General features: G+C 48.5%; 1 protein-coding gene across 5 annotated transcripts in view; it reads left to right on the top strand.

Moving 5' to 3' along the window:
• Nucleotides 1–18,003, top strand: part of MVB12B (multivesicular body subunit 12B) — a 58,085-nt gene that overhangs the window by 34,242 nt on the left and 5,840 nt on the right. For 3 of the 5 annotated variants that reach the window (XM_017810246.1, XM_017810244.1, XM_017810247.1), the window contains 2 exons: nucleotides 13,972–14,027; nucleotides 15,289–15,348. In XM_017810246.1, the coding sequence (XP_017665735.1) occupies nucleotides 13,972–14,027; nucleotides 15,289–15,348 (116 nt within the window). The other 2 variants (XM_017810245.1, XM_017810248.1) reach the window with 2 other exon arrangements.

Here is an 18,003-nt window from a genome sequence, read left to right on the forward strand (position 1 = left end):
TTTGCATATATTTCTTACCTTAAAGGTATTATTATGTGATTGTCTTTAACCACATTACTAACACAGTTACTTGTGTGAGTATTTTTTTCTGTGAGAAGCTGGGCTGAGCACCAGGGAGGGGAAGCACGGCCGTCTGCCAGCATAGCCTGGTGTTGGCTGGAGGTGTGTGCCAGCACACCATGGAGGAGGAGGTTTCCATGGGCAGCTCTTACAGGTGCCACTTCCTCCACAGCTCTCCCTTGTTTATTTTGGAATCACACCCCAGTATTTATTACCTTAAGGAGGTAAATATTTACTTAAATGGGTGTTTATTATATTTTATATATAAATATTTATTTATGATATTTATTATTTGTTTCCCTCCTTAAGACACTTTCTATAAAGGCCAGAGCAAACTGCGGTCTGAGGGGTTGGAGGGGGAAACACTTGCAAGGGGATGCTCCGGTCCAAGTTCCACCTGCTGGGTCGCACAGGTGAACGTTCCCAACAGGAGGCCCTGGGGCAGGGCCCTGTTGGGGAGGGGGCAGAGGGGCTCAGCCTGGTGCAGCCTGGCCAGGGCACGGGGGTGAGGTGAGCCAGGGTCTGGCCATGGCACAGGGGCGAGCGAGCTGGGGTCCATGTGCAGGTGGATGGGCTGCTCCTGCAGGCACTGCAGTGAGGTTGGGCGTTCACTCTACACTGATTTCTAATCCAGCTCTCTGGAGGCAGCAGAGAGTAGAAAACTGATGTTAATGATCAGAAAAATATCAAAGCCAGTGGATTCCCAAAAAGGAGAGCAAGTTGCTTTTCCATGCTGGAGGTGGTGGCTCTCAGTGAGGGGCAGGTGTCACCTGTCCGGGCAGCGGCGTGGGAGGGGTTTGCTTTGCTCCTAAAGCAGCAGTTTGCTTCCTGATCCCTTCTCCTGTTTGCAGGGGCTGACTTGGGAATGTCTGATGGGATCTATCCTTTTTTTTTCCTTTTTTTTTTGTAATGACAAAAGTTTCTTTCAAAGGGCTTTCTAGATTTCATTACATTTCAGTGCCCATATGTCAACTTCCTTCTTGTTGCAAAATGCCAGGTTATCTGGCCACACCTGCCACTTCCTTGGATGTCTGTTTTCTTTTAAAAGACACTGTGTCTTTTTTCTGTGTGTAGGACAGACATTTTAATCAGATGTTAGTCATTTATTTTTGCAAACTATTGTTTTCCTTCATCATTTTTGCAGATAATTAAATGGCTCACTTGGCACAGTGTGTCTGCTTTATTAAAACAGGTAATTTTGAAAAAAAGAAAAATGCTATTTTTTGGATCAGTGCACAAGGATTGCTTTTATCTTTGTTGTCTGGCACAGTTCCTGGTGGTTCTGTGATCCCCTCCGATGTTCGAGGGTTTTGGGACCCCCACTCTCAGAAGGGGAAGTCTTGTGCTACATCTTACTGTTGGTCCCCATCCCTTCATTACGTTCTTGGCACTTCTTAAGAGTAGAAGCGGAACTAAATTTATATTTTGTGACACTGAATTTTAATCAGGATGGTCCAAAAACCAGACAAGTTATGACACAAGCTTTATTCTGCATTGAAACCTCTTTACTGAGGCTGAGATTAAAGTCAGCCTGTTCTTTACCTTATTGCAATTTTCAGTCTTTGGACTAAGAGACCTGGATAATCTTCCAAATATGAAAGGTCCTATTAATATCCAGCAGTTCAGGGATTCTCGTGTAAAATGCTGCAGCTGCGTATTTCAGAAAGGGAAGTGTGTTACTTAATACTATATTTAATGAGATTCAGAAAATACATTTGTTATTAAATTAGCCCATCCATGGTGTACAGACCCTTGGTGTCCTGTGGCAGCACACCCCCCACGTTATCTGGGCTGTGCTGGGCCAGCAGCCCCAAATGGGGATGATGGAGCCGTGAATTCTCCACTGGAGTCTTTTTTGAGACGTGTTTTTTTGATGAACGTGCTGTTGCCCAAAGTGCTATTCATTGTCTTCCTCACCTTGGTGTCGTGTGCCTGCATGGGAGGTGAAGGCCCTGGCGGGGCACTGCCCTGCTGGCATGGGGAGTGGCATGCAGGCATCACCCCTGTTCCTCAGCTCACACATCACCTTCCAAGGAGGCTGCTCAGTCTCTGCTGACAGGATCATCCAGCTGTAACCCGCCCAGTGGCGGGGCTGTGGCGGATGCAGGACACATCCCAAAGTGTGTAGCAGCTGGAGTGGGGTGTGATGGAGAGAGGGTGATGGCAAGGTGACTCCACCACTGCCACGGAGCCCCCCAGACAGGGGTGCCCTCGCTCCACGTACCCCGTGGGCCAAGGCTGGTGGCTGCCGGAGGAGGATCACAGAATCACAGAATATTCTTAGTTGGAAGGGACCACAAGAGTCAACAAGTCCAACTCCTAAGGCCATGTGGGGATCAACCCCACAACCTTGGTGTTATTAGCACCATGCTCTATCCAGCTGAGCTGATCCCAGGATGAGGGGCAGGACTCCGTTCCGGTGGAGCACAACCTTGGGCGGGCTGGGCTGTGTTTGTTTTGCTTTGCCGAGTGCCAGAGTTTAATTTTTTTTAAATAGGAAGACGCTCGGAGGTTTGGATATTTAAACAGTTATTAACCGAATGACAATTAACAGATTGCAGAGACAGATTTTCTTTTCAAAACCTCCGAAATTGAGTACAGTTTGCAAAACTATCACGGCATAGTAATGACAATGAATTTTGATTTCCCGGAACTGATATTAGACTCCTTATTAAACTATGTGCATCTGCTTTTAATTTACTCCAAATAATTGGAAAATGCAATGAAGCTTTCCAATTAAAGCACGGCTTTATGCTGTTTAATAATACCCTCATAATATTATAGCTTATGAAGTGACAGGTGAGTTGGTGTATGAATAAAACATAAAGGCAGCAATAAGGGACAGAAAACCAGAGACAGTTGTTGGGGATTTTAAATGCTGGATGTAATTTGCATATATTAATCTCTTCTTTTCAGCCTTATCAGGCGTTCTTCAGTATTTGAAGTTAAAATAGCATTGACAGGCGGGAGTACGCTTAGTTTTTCAAGGATTTATTACTTGTATAATTTCTGATCTTTAATAAGCAGATATGACTGATCCTCATAGTTCTATAGAAATCGGTTAATTGTTCCAGATGGCGTATACTGATTATGCAAAATTACTTTTCACACCATTTTTTTTTTCTGATGGAGTTTGGAGTAAAATTAAATTTTTTATAGCCTTCTTATCATGCTGTTTTACAGTGGGTTTTGCACAGAAGTTGAATTTAATCTACTATATTACATTGACCAGCACAGTTATTCTAATGTAGCATTCTGTGATTTGACAAAGAATAATAGAACACGTTGCTCATTGTGCATTTCTGTGCTGCTAATAAAAAGGAGTTGCAGTGCAGCAAACCAGGCTGTTATTTATGAAGAATGCTTAATTTGCACAGTTAAAAATGCAAGATTGTTACAATGAGTTGTTCACTCTTTTGGATAGAAGACTTGGGCAGAACAAATGAAAATAGTCTTGTTGCTACAGATTCCATCTGCTAAAGCAGGAGTTTTTAAATGCCTGGTGTGGCTGGGCGAGATGGTGCTGGGAGGAGCAGCCATCCAGGCAGCACACGCCGGCTCTGAGCAGGAGATGTCACTGGTGTTTTCCCTGATTATCATCATCCAGATATCTCAATGGCATCATTTCATAATTGAAAACATTTATAAAGGTTGTTGGGCTTCATTTATCTAATGAAAAGCTGTTTCTATAAAATAAACCCCACATAAAGCCCTCTTGCTAATAAGTTTATTGCAGTTCGTTTTGGCAGTGACTCAGTTGTTGGAGGAGGTGTCCCATGGCCTTGCTGTCCTGGCATGGGCACTCTGTGGGCAGGGGCTGCCCCTGGAGCCACAGGTTTATCCAGGAGTCAGGCCCTGGTTAACTCTGGCATGTCCTGCCCCTCGTGGGCCGTGGGCAGAGGTTCTGCCTGGGCTGGGCTCCATCCTGGAGGCTGCACTGCCACCACCCCTCAACATCCAGGGAGGGGCCAAAGGACCAGTCGGGGCCGAGCCCAAAGCATCCTACTGATCTCTGAAAAGCAGAACAGCAAATGTTTAAAAAACGACCTTGTGGTTAATGGAATTAAAATCCCCAATTAAATTAGAAAAGTGGGGACACAGTAAATGGACTTTTAGGAAGAGTGCGTATTTTTAACTCAATAGAAAAAAAGACAAGTAATTAACTCAACCATTAGAAAGCTCAGAATTTCTCCCATCTCCTGTGGAACTGGAAAATTGTTTAGTGTATACTCAAATATTCATATAGATACGAATAATATATGTGGAGACAACTAATGGCATAAATCAGAAATGATTAGAAAATATTTGTTCTAATGAAGTAATAATTTGGTGGTAATGCTTTTCATCAGTGCAGCTTAAGGCTACATTAAGTGGACAGACTTTATATGGATTCTCTAATTTTAATCTTCAAAATGATATCTAATGTCTCATTAAGACTTGCATATAATGTATCTTAAGTACAGTCATTAAATATAGTTTAGGGAGATGTATGTTCAGATATTGCTTAAAGATGTTTTAATAGGCCCATTTACTCTGATGATATTAATGAGCTCTTAACACATATTAAGCTTCTAAAACTAGTGGTGTCCTCTCACAGTGAGCAAGTCAACATAGGAATTGGATGCTCCAGCAAAGCTGGTTTTCCATGGGCTCCTCAGGCCCCCTGTCCATCCCTTTAGCTCTGTCATCCCGGGGCTGTGTCCCTGCTCCTGGCGTGTCCCTGGGCGTGCAGGGGCTGTGTGGGGGTGGCTGCTGTGCACGGTCAGAGCTGCGGGCTGGGAACAGGCTGGGCCTGCCAGTGTCTGTGCTGTATTGCACACATTGGGCTGCATATCCATTAAAATAAACAAATCAGATGGTGTAAGGAAAGAGCCAAATAGAGTCACGCGTTTAGATAAATTCTGCTTTTTGATCATCTTAAGTGAAGATGCAAGAGTCATAATTAAGATAATAAAAACTGCTTGTTCTCTATTGTCTCTTCAGTTTCAACTCAAAAAGTTATTGCAAAGAAAATTCTCTGGTTTCATCACTCAGCTCTTAACAAATCCTTCTGAGTTCAGAGACTTTTATAATTACTAAATTGGTTTGTTAGGAGGAGATAATAGCAAATTTCTTTTTTTCATAATTGGACATTTCTTCCCTGTAGGCTAATGCAGGCGCAGCACTCACATACACAATAAGCTGTGCTTTTGAAAAGCTGTAACTAGCTAATAAGTGCCGTGGTGTCAATGGAGAGTAATGGCGCGCTGATTAGCATAATTAATGACAAATGGTGGTGCGGAGCGGGTGGATTGGTTTAGTAGATGATGAATGTGCTGCGCCAAGGCCGGGCCCTGCCGTGCAGGCTGGCAGCACTGCCCCTTGTGCCCATCGCCGTTCTCGGGGCTTGGTGCCCCCAGCACTGCCATCCCGGGGATCAGTGCCCCCAGCACTGCCATCCCGGGGATCAGTGCCCCCAGTGCCCCCAGCACTGCCATCCCGGGGATCAGTGCCCCCAGCACTGCCATCCCGGGGATCAGTGCCCCCAGCACTGCCGGGGCAGCTCCGCGGGGCAGCTCCAGTGCCTGTGCTGTGGCCGGGCAGCACGACATGTGCCCACTGCACTGGCACAGGGAGCTCTGTGATGCCAGCACCGGCGGGAGAGGAGCCAGGGACGAGCCATCCTCATCCTCTGAGGGCTGGAGGGCCGTGCCAGGCGCTGGCCGTGCTAGATGGGCACATTTATCTGTGACTTGATTAATCGGGGCTCATTTGCATTCACAAATGAGACTGATAAAAATGAAGTTACCTTTTCACCTTTAAGGGGGAGGAGGGATTATTTCTAGGTTGTCCCTTTTTTAAGTGATAAGCAACTCTTTTAGCAATAAGGATGAAAATATTTAATTTGCATTAGCAAAAGAAGCTAATTATAATATAGTTAATTAGCATCTGGAAACGAGGATTATCTTAATTACAAAGCACAGTTTCCTTAATAGCTACAAAAGTGTAAGTTTGATCTATGTGGAGATTGGTGACTATTATTATGTAATTACTGATCATATTAATGGTGCAATGTATTTAGATATCATTTGCATATGCAAATGAAATTTACCTGATAGAAATATGTGGCTCCAGTAATGACTTTGAACGCTTAAAAATTAAATCCCATTAGGAGATCTGGATCCCGAGTTGCTGTGCAGTGGCACAGTGGATCTCCTCCTGCAGAAGAGCTTTTGCCTCTGCAGAGCCGTGGATCTGTGTCTGGTGGTTGGGAGGAGAAGGGCACATCCCTCGGTGTCAGGTCCAGGCTCCCGCAGCGGGCAGTGCCCATGCCCTGTGCTCTCCTCTCCAGCACCGAAGGCCTCAGCTTTGGGTCCGTGTAAAGGCTCTCCTCGCTGGATGAGTGTTCCATGGGATAGTGGGAGCACACTCTCTGCATCAGTGAGCTCCAGGGTAGGAGATGGGTGTCCCATATCCTTTCTAGCCACACTCCTTATGAATCCTTTGCACTAACCTTCACATGCCTGGGAAATGGAGAGCACGGTGCTCTAGGGCAGCTGATTCGGCTTTGTTCCCCTGCTTTTACTGGAAACACAAAGCTGCCTGTGTGTTAAAAATAACTCAAGCCCTTTAAACCAAAACCATGTAAAGAGAGGATGCCATGCACCCTTGTCTCCCCTGGGAGCCCTGTGGGACAGATGTTGGTCTCTCGGTGCGCAGCTGGAGGACGTGGGGTGCTGCTGGGCAGGATCACAGCGTCATTGCACGTGGGAGCATCTTCCCCTGGCTGGTGACCTGGCCACTGTCCAGAGAGCCTGGGGAGCCCAGAACCCTCATGGTGGCAACAAATCCCACCTCACACTGTAGGTGGCTTCCAGGGCCAGCCGTTGTAACGAAGTGCAGTGTGTGGCTTTAATACCCCCTGCTCCTACCCTGCAGCACTGAAATGACCAAAGAGCAAACATCGCCGTGCTGGGAGGAAGCCACGTTACCCAATGGGATGTTTCTCTCATCAAGCAGCAGAAATTTCCAGCTGCTGGCCAGGGAACACTGCAGCCATTGTGGGGCTGCCCGAGATGCTTTTTGCAAGTGCTGCTCCAGCCTGCGCCGCCGTGGCAGACAGACATTACATGTTTAATGACTTCCAAGGAGTCTGTCATTACAGCCAGAGCTGAAAGGAGTGGAAAAGCATCTGCGTTTCTCTTCAGCGCGCGGCCGTGCGCTGAGGCTGGAGGAGAGCCTGCCTTCTCTTCCCTTTGCCTCCCTTCACCTCCCCATGCCTGAGCTGGCCCGGCTCTGCTGCAGCCCAACGCGAGTGCCCTGGTTTGTATCTGCTCTGCTCTAATTAATTAAGGGTTGTTGCTTGGAAGTAGCACATGCTAAGGTGTGATCTTTGAAGTTTAGTGTGGTGCAGAGACTTCAAAGGGGACATTTTATTAAAAAATAATAAAATCAAGAGCTCCTAAACACTTGCAATTTGAAGAGCTTGTTTGAAGTCTCTCCATGTTCTATGGTGCTGATGGAGCCACAGTGCTGAGGTGCTCCTTAGCTGTCACCATGCAGTACTTAACCCTCACTTTATTTAAAAAAAGAAAATAATCAAAACCAGGAGTATTTTCTCAAGTGTTTTCATGGCTTGATCTTAGCGGTAAAGAACTAATTGTGCCATGTCATGAGCTATGCAGGAAGCGGAGAAAATCAAGGCTGACAATCAAATTAGCAAAAATGAAAATTTAGTCCAGGTCTGTTTTTTTAATCAAAGTCATTTCAAGATGAACAGGAAAGCTGTAAACCTTTCCCAAGGCAGAGGTTTCCTTCTCCAGCCCAGGAGGGCCCTGCTCTCCCGCTCGCTGCACCACACATCGGGTGCTTTGGTGCTGCTGCCTGGCCAGACCCGGACACCAGGCACAGGACTGGGGCCTTCCCAGCTGGCTGTGCCCCCGCTGCCTTGCTGCCCCATGACAGCCCTGCTGTGAGCTCCTGCTGCCACAGGAGCTGCATGAGGTGCTCGTGGGGTCTCATGAGCTTGGGCATGTGCCCTTGGCCGGCAGAGCTGAGCCCTGTGCCCCTGCCTGCACCCCTGTACTTTTCTTTGTTGACAGGAAGAAGTGTGTGCATGCTGGGGATGGTGTCTGCAGCTGGGGATGCAGCTGGGGTGGCTGCAGCGTTCCCCATTGCAGCCAGCTTAGCCAGAGCTGGTGGGAGAGGCTGCTTTTGTTTTGCCTGCAAGGTTTTACCATCATCAGTGATTTGGTGTGGTTTCATCTGGGCCTCGGTGCGTGGTAGCACAGAGCACACACACATTTACTGTTCAGACTGCTGTTTAAATGGCCATATACAGAAATATGTGAGGAAAGGCTTAGCTGTGCATCATGGAGAGCTGGTTTGGTCTGAAAAGCTCACACCCTTCTCTGGATGCATTGCAGACTGATGTAAAGCGTTTTCTGCATGGCTTCCCCTGTGCTGAGGTGGTTGGTCAGGTGTCCTGTGCCACCCTCTGTGCGTGGCTGCAGAGCCTCAGGAGTGCGGAGCTCACGCCGGGGCCGTGGTGGGAATCAGAGGGGCACAGATGGAAGCCAGAGCTGTGTGCGTGGCAGGGTCTGGAAGGGGGTACCAGGGGAGGTGTCCTGGCTGCAGCCTGCCCTGGTCAGTGCCACACTGTGCCATCAGCTCCCCACGGCTGCTCAGCTTACCCAGGTAGCAGTGGGTCCATCTGCCGTGGGTGACTCCACAGCTGAGCCCCAGCCTCACCCCATGCAGGGGTCTGCTGCTAGTGGAGAGAGCAGTCCCTTGTCCTTCCCAGGCTGGGGACAGCGGGCACATGACTGTGCTTTCTTGCTTCAGTGGAAATGGTGTTCAGAGCCTCCCAGGAGCTGGGGTGCCCTCCCGGTGCCCACCCACCGCTGGGCTGTGTGCTGGGGGCAGCAGCCTCTTCTGGGCGGGCTCCCTCATTGCCCACCCCAGACAGGGACCCGTGTCCCTCCAGCCTGACTGTGGCTCCCTCCAAGCACTGCCATGCCCATGCTCTCTGCCAGCTGCTGGTTCTCAACCTGCTTCCATGTTCCTCTGGTGCCATTTAGCTGAACATCAAGTCTTCTCTAAGCAGGGAATCGGTTTTATAGTGTTGGTGTATGCTGGTTTATGAGATATTCATCTTGGTAAAACATGAACACTGCTAGCTCTCAGGTCTGGGGAAAATCTGAATTCTGCAGCATTAGAGAAAGGTCTTTCTAAAATCTGAGATCATTTAAATTATAAAGGTGGCAGTAGCACATTCAGTGCTGGGTTTTTTGTTGGTTTGGATTAACAGTGCTTTGTTTTCAAAGTCATGCAGAAAAATATTTTGCAAGGGATTTATTTATTTAAATATTTTTAATATCAGCAGTCAAAAATTCAAGTGTAAAAGGCTATGGAAAAACAGCAATAAAGTAATACAAAGCTATAAAAGCTTATGGTGAGAATTTAATGCAGAAACAGCTGTTATTTCCTTGGGAGTTGAGGTATATAAACTCTTTCGTGGCTGCATATCCCCACAATCGTGGTGTGAGGAATTAGCACTCACTGCAGTGTGCAAACGGAGCCCGCCAGGCTCTGAGGCAGCGATTCATCTGTACCCAGGAGCTAAATATGACAATGTTAGCATTTTTCATTTCCCTGACGTTACCATTAATAAAGCAATGATCCAAAAGAAGCTTTGCTGAGTCTGTTCTTTATGCTTCCATCACTCACGACTAGATAATTTCACACAGGATCGTTTTTAAATTAAATGACGATAAAAGCGCTCTGCTGTCCTGTGCTCACTAGTTCATAGAAGTCTATCAAGTCATTAATGTGTCATGACAAACTGCGAGTTGCATACTAGAGTAATTAATTATTTGCATAAATAACAGGTTGAACTTGGTGCTTTGAACCGTAATGACACGTGCATCACATCATGGACATCCTGGAACCTCTGGCAGAGGTCACGGGAGGGTGAGGGCTGACCTGGCACGCAGGCAATCCCATCTTCACGTGCTTCCAGCGGGCAGGAGCTTGGAAGCTTTTGTGTTCCCAAGTTCTTCATTGATGGCTCCTTCAAGAGAGCATCTGATCTTTGGAGTTTCAGTGAACAATTATACAGATTTTCATAATCACCATTAATCACCACATATTTTTCAAGATAATTACAGCAACTATTATTTAGATTTCTCTTTTATGTGCACATTGTAGAAAAGAACAAGTGCTTATTACGCTGGGTAGAGAACTACAGTCTGAAGTTCTTTGTCATCCAGAAACTCATTATGTTAGCTGATGCTGCCTGTGAAAGTTCGTCAGCATGTTCAAATTAGGGTAGCATTGGCAGGTCTGATTATTTAAATCTGGTAGCTTTGCTAAAAATATAGTTATTCGAGAAAGATGAATTACTAATTTGACAACTGAGATTTAGTTGGAGTCTGCAGCACAGAAGGCAGAATCTCTTGAGTGCTTAGAGGAGGATGACAGTACTTTTTCAGATTAAAGGGAGAATTTCTAAGTGAGCTAACAAGTTGGATTTATAGACCATGCTTTGGTGTCCTCCCTGATAGAGCCTTAGAGCAAGTCTTGGTAAATTACTTAAAGTAGCCACCAGGTAGAAGTTGGTCCTGCACCGCCGAAGGGGCCCTCACTGAGGCATCCATCCACCTCCTGGCTGCTGTGGGGGATTCACGGGCGCTGTCCTTCAGGGCTGGGCTTTAGGAGTGCGGTTATGGCTGCTGGCACCTTTCAACTCTTAATCTAATTTCAGTGCCTGAGCTTATCAGTTGTGACCCTCAGCGAGAAGCTGATCCTGGGAGGCAGCAAACAGCCATTGGAAAGAGTTTTCCTTCTGAAATCCCATTTTATGTTGTTCCATTTTGAGGGAGAAGAGCGCAGGCACCTCCCTCACCTGTTGCAGGTGCTGTGGGTGTAGTGGCACGGGGAGAACTGCTGGGTTCAGCCCCTGGGTGGGGGGCCCCAGTGGGCAGGCATCCTTCTGGCAGTGAGGCTTTGTGGGGCAAGAGCAGCTTTGCCTGCCTGTGCAAGGAGGCTTTAACCTGCAAGGTGCAAACAATTATGATTTTTCTTCAGAAATATTTTAAAGTCACAACCTTTAAAGATGTTGAAACCTGTGCAGGTCATTGCGGGAGCTGTACAACTGGGACCTCGCCCACTGTTTTTGTTTGAATCAGCACGGGTACCTTTGGAAAGAGCTGTGCTTTATCATTCACCAGAACCAGTTCCTTTATCCCCTGGTGTTGCCATCTGCTGGTCTCAAACATGGTGCAGATTGACATGGAGGAGCCTGGAATAGCTTTTGGCCGGACTAAAACAGGAACTGCAGCTCAGGGCCAGGGCCTGGTCTGTTAGTGTGGCACTCCCCATGGAGGTGGTGACACAGGGCAGGATCTCAACACAGTGCTTGCTCATCAGAGCCTGCCAGGAATGCTTTAAAGGCAAGAGGAGGGAAAAAAAAAGGAAAAAGGGAGGAATCAGAAGCTGACGATGATGTTTATTTACAGCACAACATCAGGACAAGGGACATGAAATTGAAATGCCCTCCTACAGTTCTGGTTTTATTAAATTTTATTATGAAATTAACTGCTGTAAACAGCAGTTGTGTGCTGCCTCATGGTGTGTGGCAGGAGCAGTGGCCCCAGACCCCAGTGCTGGACACCCCAGTGCTGGACACCCAGTGGGGCTCCAGCGAGGTGATGTGAGCTCTTTCCTGCTGTTGCTGGAGCTGCCTGGCCCTGAAGATCATCATGACCATCCCTCTCCTGCAAGTCTCCATGAGCTGCTGTGGGAATTGGGCCTCAATTGAAATCCTCATGAATGTGAAAAAGACGTCTTGGACAGCAGCAGCGATGGGTGTCTCGTGCTGTGTGTGGGGCAGCAGGCAGTCCTTCCCCCAGAGCGGTCACTTTGTGCGGGGCCTTTGCTCAGCCTGGGATCAGAGGTGAGGAGGAACACTGCTCCCCAAGCATCTCGGGGGCTCCCCACTGCCTGCCTGCAGCCCCTTGGGTGCCCAAAGGGCTCCGGGAGCCCAGCAGAGCTGTGGGGCGAAGTGGGGCCGTTGCCCTCCCAGCACTGGGGCAGGTAGAGGCAGCAGCCTCTGGGGCCTTGTTTCTGTGAAGTTTCCAGAATTGGTGGTATTTAGACCCTTGTGACTCTGGTGCCTGGCTGTGAAAGGAGCCTGCTGAATGCATGCCTTGTTTTCTGCTTTCTGCCTTTAATGCATTTTAGCAGCAGGCTGGTGACGGGCCTGACACGCCGGCTCCGCGCACGCTCCCGCGCTCGGGGAGTGCAGCATTAATAACACACTTCCATGCATCATGCCATTTTTAAGCATGATCGTTATGATAAAGGGCATATACTTAATTACAGGCCTGCTTAATTACAGCTCTGTTGAAGCTCGTTTGTTTAGGAGAGTGCTAATTGCGCTGCTGAGCCTTTGGCTCACCCTGCTTTCATCTGCTGCTTCGCTCCCTAGTCCTGAGCGCGGGGCTGAGGGCTGGGGGAGGCTCTGGGGGCTGCAGGGATGCTCTCGCTCGGCGTGGCTCAGCCTTTAGATTACTTTACAAAAGCTGGCGTGTGGCTGATCAAAGCGGGTTTCTGTCGGATAACAAATGCAGATGGTCTTCTAGGTTTAAAACTTCCTGGATTTGGTGATGCTGCTTTTCATCTGTTTCCTTTTGTTTCTCTTCATGCTGTGGCTGCCACACAGCACCTTTGATAACAAAATACTCCATTGGAGAGGGCTTTTAAATCAAAAATAGACAAAGCAAATGTAAAAAGCTAAGTATTCTTAAATGGTCCTTGTTAAATCGCTAATCTGGTAACTAAGTGGTGCTGGTAGGAGTTACAAACGGCAAGCAGAGAAATGCTGGGTTCGTGGGCACAGATCCTTTCTGAAAGGAAACCCTATTTGAGGATCACAGTGGGGCATTTCATGGCTTAAATTTGTGTTAATTTGAACTTTCTATTTGTTTCAGAGCTGAAATTTAAAGACTTCAGTGTTAGAGGTGTAAGTGTAATAAAGGGGGTGTATCTGCCTTAGAAATATGCCCTTTTCAGTCTTGTGTGCAAATTGCTGAGTTACATGTTTTAAAAATAACTGTCTCCCTTGTGCTGCCACATCTCTTGGCAGGCTCCCTATGATGTCTCCAAGGTGGTGATAGCAAGACACACTGAACATCATTGCACTAAGATGAATATACAAGACAATAAAAAGGCAAACAGTGCTCTGAGTACCGTTAAGGTTGTGCTGCAGAGAGAGCTGAAGGCAGTGACACGAGACTGTGCCATGTGCCGTCATGTCCTCATGTCTGTCCTCGTATTCCATTGGTTTCTGTCCTCCAGACGTGGTTTGCAAGTGTTTGAGCTCCTTTGCTCGCTGTTGAGTTTGCACTGGCAGCAGCCAGGCCAGGGAGGGCACTTGGCCCCAGGTGTTTGTCGTCATCCTGTCCAAGTGGTAGCACTTACTGCCTAGTACACGGGTGGTGGTTCTGACTGCTTTGGGGTACAAGTCCCCTGAACCAGCTGTTCCTGTTCTCTTGCTCAGACACCACCCAGTGTGCTCAGCTGGTTCGGTGAGGAGGTGGTAAATAGATGTGTGTTCTCCTTCCAGTTTCAAATACTGTCCTGCTTTGGCAGCTGAACAAAATTGGAAAATGCAAAATTGACACCATGAAATTGTATATGGATAGAGCAGGGAGGATTCATTGGATTCCTGGTTTGGTAGGGACTGACCCAGCTATGTCTTAAATGGAAAGAAACCACTGGCAGGTTAGAGGGAAGGAAAGGCTGGCAGTAACATGTAGGAGCAATCAGTCATGTGTCAGTGCTGTGAATACTTGATCTGTCACTGGGAATGTTAGAAGTTGCATGTCAGAAATCAGCTGGAAATGTGACGTGATGTCTTGTCCCTTTCAGCAATGGATGGAGTGCCTTTTATGATTTCGGAGAAGTTTGCCTGTGCTCCTGAAGGGGTGAGTTGCCCTCATTGTTTCATGGAAAGCGATCACAAAACATCAACAATATTACCTGCTTCTGGAAGCTTTTCTGTTGTGGGGTCAAATATATAACTAGTGCTTGAGATGGGCCGAGGTTGCACATCACAATAGTTGCCCATTGGGTGGGAAGGGCTTTTGCCAGATCACTTCTAAAACTGAATTGCCCTGGGATTGGAAGATTTATTGCCATCAGAAATAGGAATGGCAATGGGACTCCCTGGTGCTGGAAGCATTTCTAATTTCTTAGCATAGATTGTAAAGAAAGCTGCAGATGTGGAGTTCTGGATTTGACCTGCCATGGGGATGGCATAGTGCCATCAGCTTTACTACTTTCCGTTGGCACCCCAGAAGTTCAGGGCAGTGGTATTGGCAGGGTGCACCCCAGTGCTGGCACCTGTTGGAGGCTCCTGCCTGGCTGCGGGGCGAGCTGGAGAGGGCACCGAGTGCTGCCTGCTTGGCACCAGGCACTGCGGGGCCACGCCGGCAGAGCATGGCAGAGCAGGAACCCTGGTATGGGTTCAGAATGACATCTGAGTGTCACTGGACCAGTACTTGTTAAAGTTTATGATCCAGAGCTCAAAGATCAGCATCCCACTACCAGTTCCTGAATCCATCCGATGCTAAACCAGTATCTCTTTAAAAATCAGTTTGCAAGAAGCTGTTAAACCATCAGCTGTGTCTGATTTTTCAGTAGCACTCTGGCTTTGTGCTTTCTTCTTCCTGCTGACAGGGGGTTTTGCACAACCCTTGCTTTCTGAAAGGGTTGTTTATGGGCCGTTATTCCCAGAAAGATGGAGTCCCTGCTGTGAGGACAAATGCAGAGAGATTAGGTCGTGCTAATCCTCCCAGCGGATCCTTTAGACACCATTGCCACCATATGGTCAGTTTGGTCGAGGCTTCCCACAGCCAGTGCCTCTCACACCTCGCTGCTGCTGCCACAGAAGTCCATGGGGTGTTACAGACTGTGTCCTGCAGCGGGAGATGGTGGCAGATCTATCTCTGAGGCGGAGATGAGTGTCGGCTGTTCCGCTGAGGGAGAAAGGCATTGGAGCTGTTGGCCCCAACCCGCCGTCTGCTGCTTCGCTCTCCTGGTGCAGTGAGGAACAGGGCCATCCCTGTTTACAGATGGTGTCTCTAAGTCTCTGGTGATAGAGTGTTTGCTGACTTTAAACAAAACAAACCCAAAACAACAACCACCACCCCCCACCTAAATTTGATATTGTTTCTTTGTTGCCAGATGCAGCCAGTTGATCTCTTGGGCATCACAATCAAAACCCTGGCAGAAATTGAAAAGGAGGTAAGTAGTGCCATCCAGCACTGAGCAAGTCACAAGAGCTTTGTTTACTTAGTTGTAAGATACCTTCCCTTATGGAAAAGGCTTCTCTTGTCTTTCCCAAATCACTGAGGGGGGATAAAGTCAAGCAGTAAGCTCAGGATCAGGGATGTCCTCTGTGATCTGTGCTGAGTGAAGACGCTTTAGGTGGTGCATCTAATGGCAAAGTTTGGGGCCCTCTGTTTAATTCCAGATGTCTGTCTTGGTTAACCTTTCTCGTGAATTAACAACACATACTGCAGGCAGGAAGGTGCCTCTTGCATGTCAGGAAGGCAAATGGACTTGACTCAGCATTATCAGTGAACACCTTCATCAGTTTTCAGTTTGGTGATGCTGTTAAGTTGTTGTCAGGGGAACTGGGCTGCGTTTCAGTGGGTGTGAGTGTTTGAGGAGCTCCGGGAGGAGGCAGCCACCAAACCTAGGGTGGTCCCAAGGGACCATTCTGTCACATGGTGCTGAGGAGCTGCCTGCTCTGCAAAGGTGGCCTCGCAGACCAGGAAGAAATTTGTCTCAGCAGCACATACTTCTTCAGGCACCGTTGGTCACAAAGACCTTCTCCTGTGCCAGCCAGCTGGGTTCAAGGCAGAGAGTAACAAGATGACATCACAAAACTGCCAGACTGTTCAAAGTTTCTCCACTTTTTGATTCCAGTTGTGACTCCAGTTGCCTAAATCGATCCTCTTCTGCCTGGAAGTTTTGTCTGAGTACAAGAAGGTGATCGGCTGCCAGGGCTTTTGCAGGCACGCAGTGGGCCTGCAGTGGTGGCTCTGGAGATGCTGCCTGACAGGGGCAGTGGCTGACAGAAGCACCCGTTGCCTCAGGTGCTGCGGTCCTGCCACATGGCACACGTGCTGTGCCTCTGCTCAGGACTGCCTGTGTCTGTCAGGAGGAGCCCTGGGAGCCCGGCGTGCTCAGGGCTGGCAGCCCCTCTGTGTGCCTGCCTCCTTCCTCGCTCTTGCTGGGAGCTGGCCAGGGAGCAGATGGTCTTTTGGCCAGAGGGGAATCCAAGTGGTGCTGGATTTGCTTCTGCAGCATCTCTGTGTGTTACCTGGTGTGGAAGAGGTCTGGCAGCTTGGGGGCTGCCTGGAGGGCTGGGCTGGGCTGTGCAGCCCTGCCTGTACCCTCACAGGCCTGTGGAGTGCAGCATTGGAATCATTTGTGTGGGCCAGGGAAGAGAGGCTGATACCTGCTGGCTCTGCCACAGCTCCTGCTCCATCATAGGCTGTGTGCATTCCAGAGTAATGAAAAGTATGTTTATGCAGCCCATATTCCTTGATGAAGCATCTTGTCTGCACATAGAGAGCTACACATATAAATATTGTGAATTTCAGCATGGCTTTATTTCCCTAGCAAGCAATAGCACCATTACAGCAAATCTTCTGGATTTCCAAAGCAGCCAGAACATTCTCCCTGGAGCAAGATGCCTTGCAAAAAATATTCCCAAAGAATTCCAAGAGTTATTGTTCTCTGTTGCCACATTTGCAGATGTACGCACCCATCCTCCAAGCTGCAGGCAGCTGAGTGACAGGACTCCACCCTGTCAGGAAAATGATGGAAATGGGCGCAGATCCTGGACTGCACCCAGGCTGCTCTCATTGCTCCAGGATGGCACAGCCATGCCCAGGGCATTGGGTGGAGATCTGAAGTATGAAGAGGTGGTGAAGCACAGGTGTGAGCGGTGCGTGCTGTTGCCCTGGCAGCGCTGCCGCCCGCTCTCCCTGCGGGGCTGTGGGGCTTTGTCCTCACTGTTCCTGCCTGTCCTGGCTAGGGGAGCATCGCCAAGCAGGCACTTGGGCAGGTGCAGGCGACAGCAAAGGTGTTGGCACTGTCACTGCAGCTCTGCGGTGCCCGTGGCTGTGGCAGAGAGGGCAGTGGTCCGGCCACTCATGGGGCACATCTCATCTTCCTTTGAGCTTGGTGTGGAGTAAAAAGTCTAGAGAGAGTCTAATTAGTAAAGCAAGCATCCAATACTCATCATTCCTTTTAAACTGACAGGGAAAGCAGTTCGTTTAACCACTGAATTGCTACAAGTTATCATGGGCTGCTCTTCACAAATATATTTAATGAAGAAGTTGTAAATCTAGAAGAGCTTAAAATTTTAATTTTCCACAGCAATATTTTTTCTTGTTCGCATGTTTGTAGTCAATTCTCCAGAGTGCAGTCACATGAAATGTTCTTTAAATGAACATATTTGCTAACTGGCATGATTTCAGTTTTTAAAACATCGGTTCCAGCAATTAGGAGTTTCCTCAGTTCCCCAGTGACTGGAGAGATTCGTCTTGATTATAATTGCTCTTAGCCACGCATATCTAATTTGTGTCTTTTTAAGTGTTAATTAGTAAACAGTTTGAGCTGACATCTTTATGCGTTTGGGTGTTGAAAAATGACGCCTATTGCGAGCGGCGCGGGGCGGCGTCGCGACAGGGAGGTGCTGCCGGAGGGTGACGGGCACAGCCCCGGCACAGCCCCCGAGCCCCGGCACAGCCCCCGAGCCCCGGCACAGCCCCCGCACAGCCCCCGAGCCCCGGCACAGCCCCGGCACAGCCCCCGAGCCCCGGCACAGCCCCGGCACAGCCCCCGAGCCCCGGCACAGCCCCGGCACAGCCCCCGAGCCCCGGC

The sequence above is a fragment of the Lepidothrix coronata genome, unplaced genomic scaffold (genome assembly GCF_001604755.1).
Source record: "Lepidothrix coronata isolate B3197 unplaced genomic scaffold, Lepidothrix_coronata-1.0 Scaffold28, whole genome shotgun sequence".
Taxonomy (NCBI): Eukaryota; Metazoa; Chordata; class Aves; order Passeriformes; family Pipridae; genus Lepidothrix; species Lepidothrix coronata.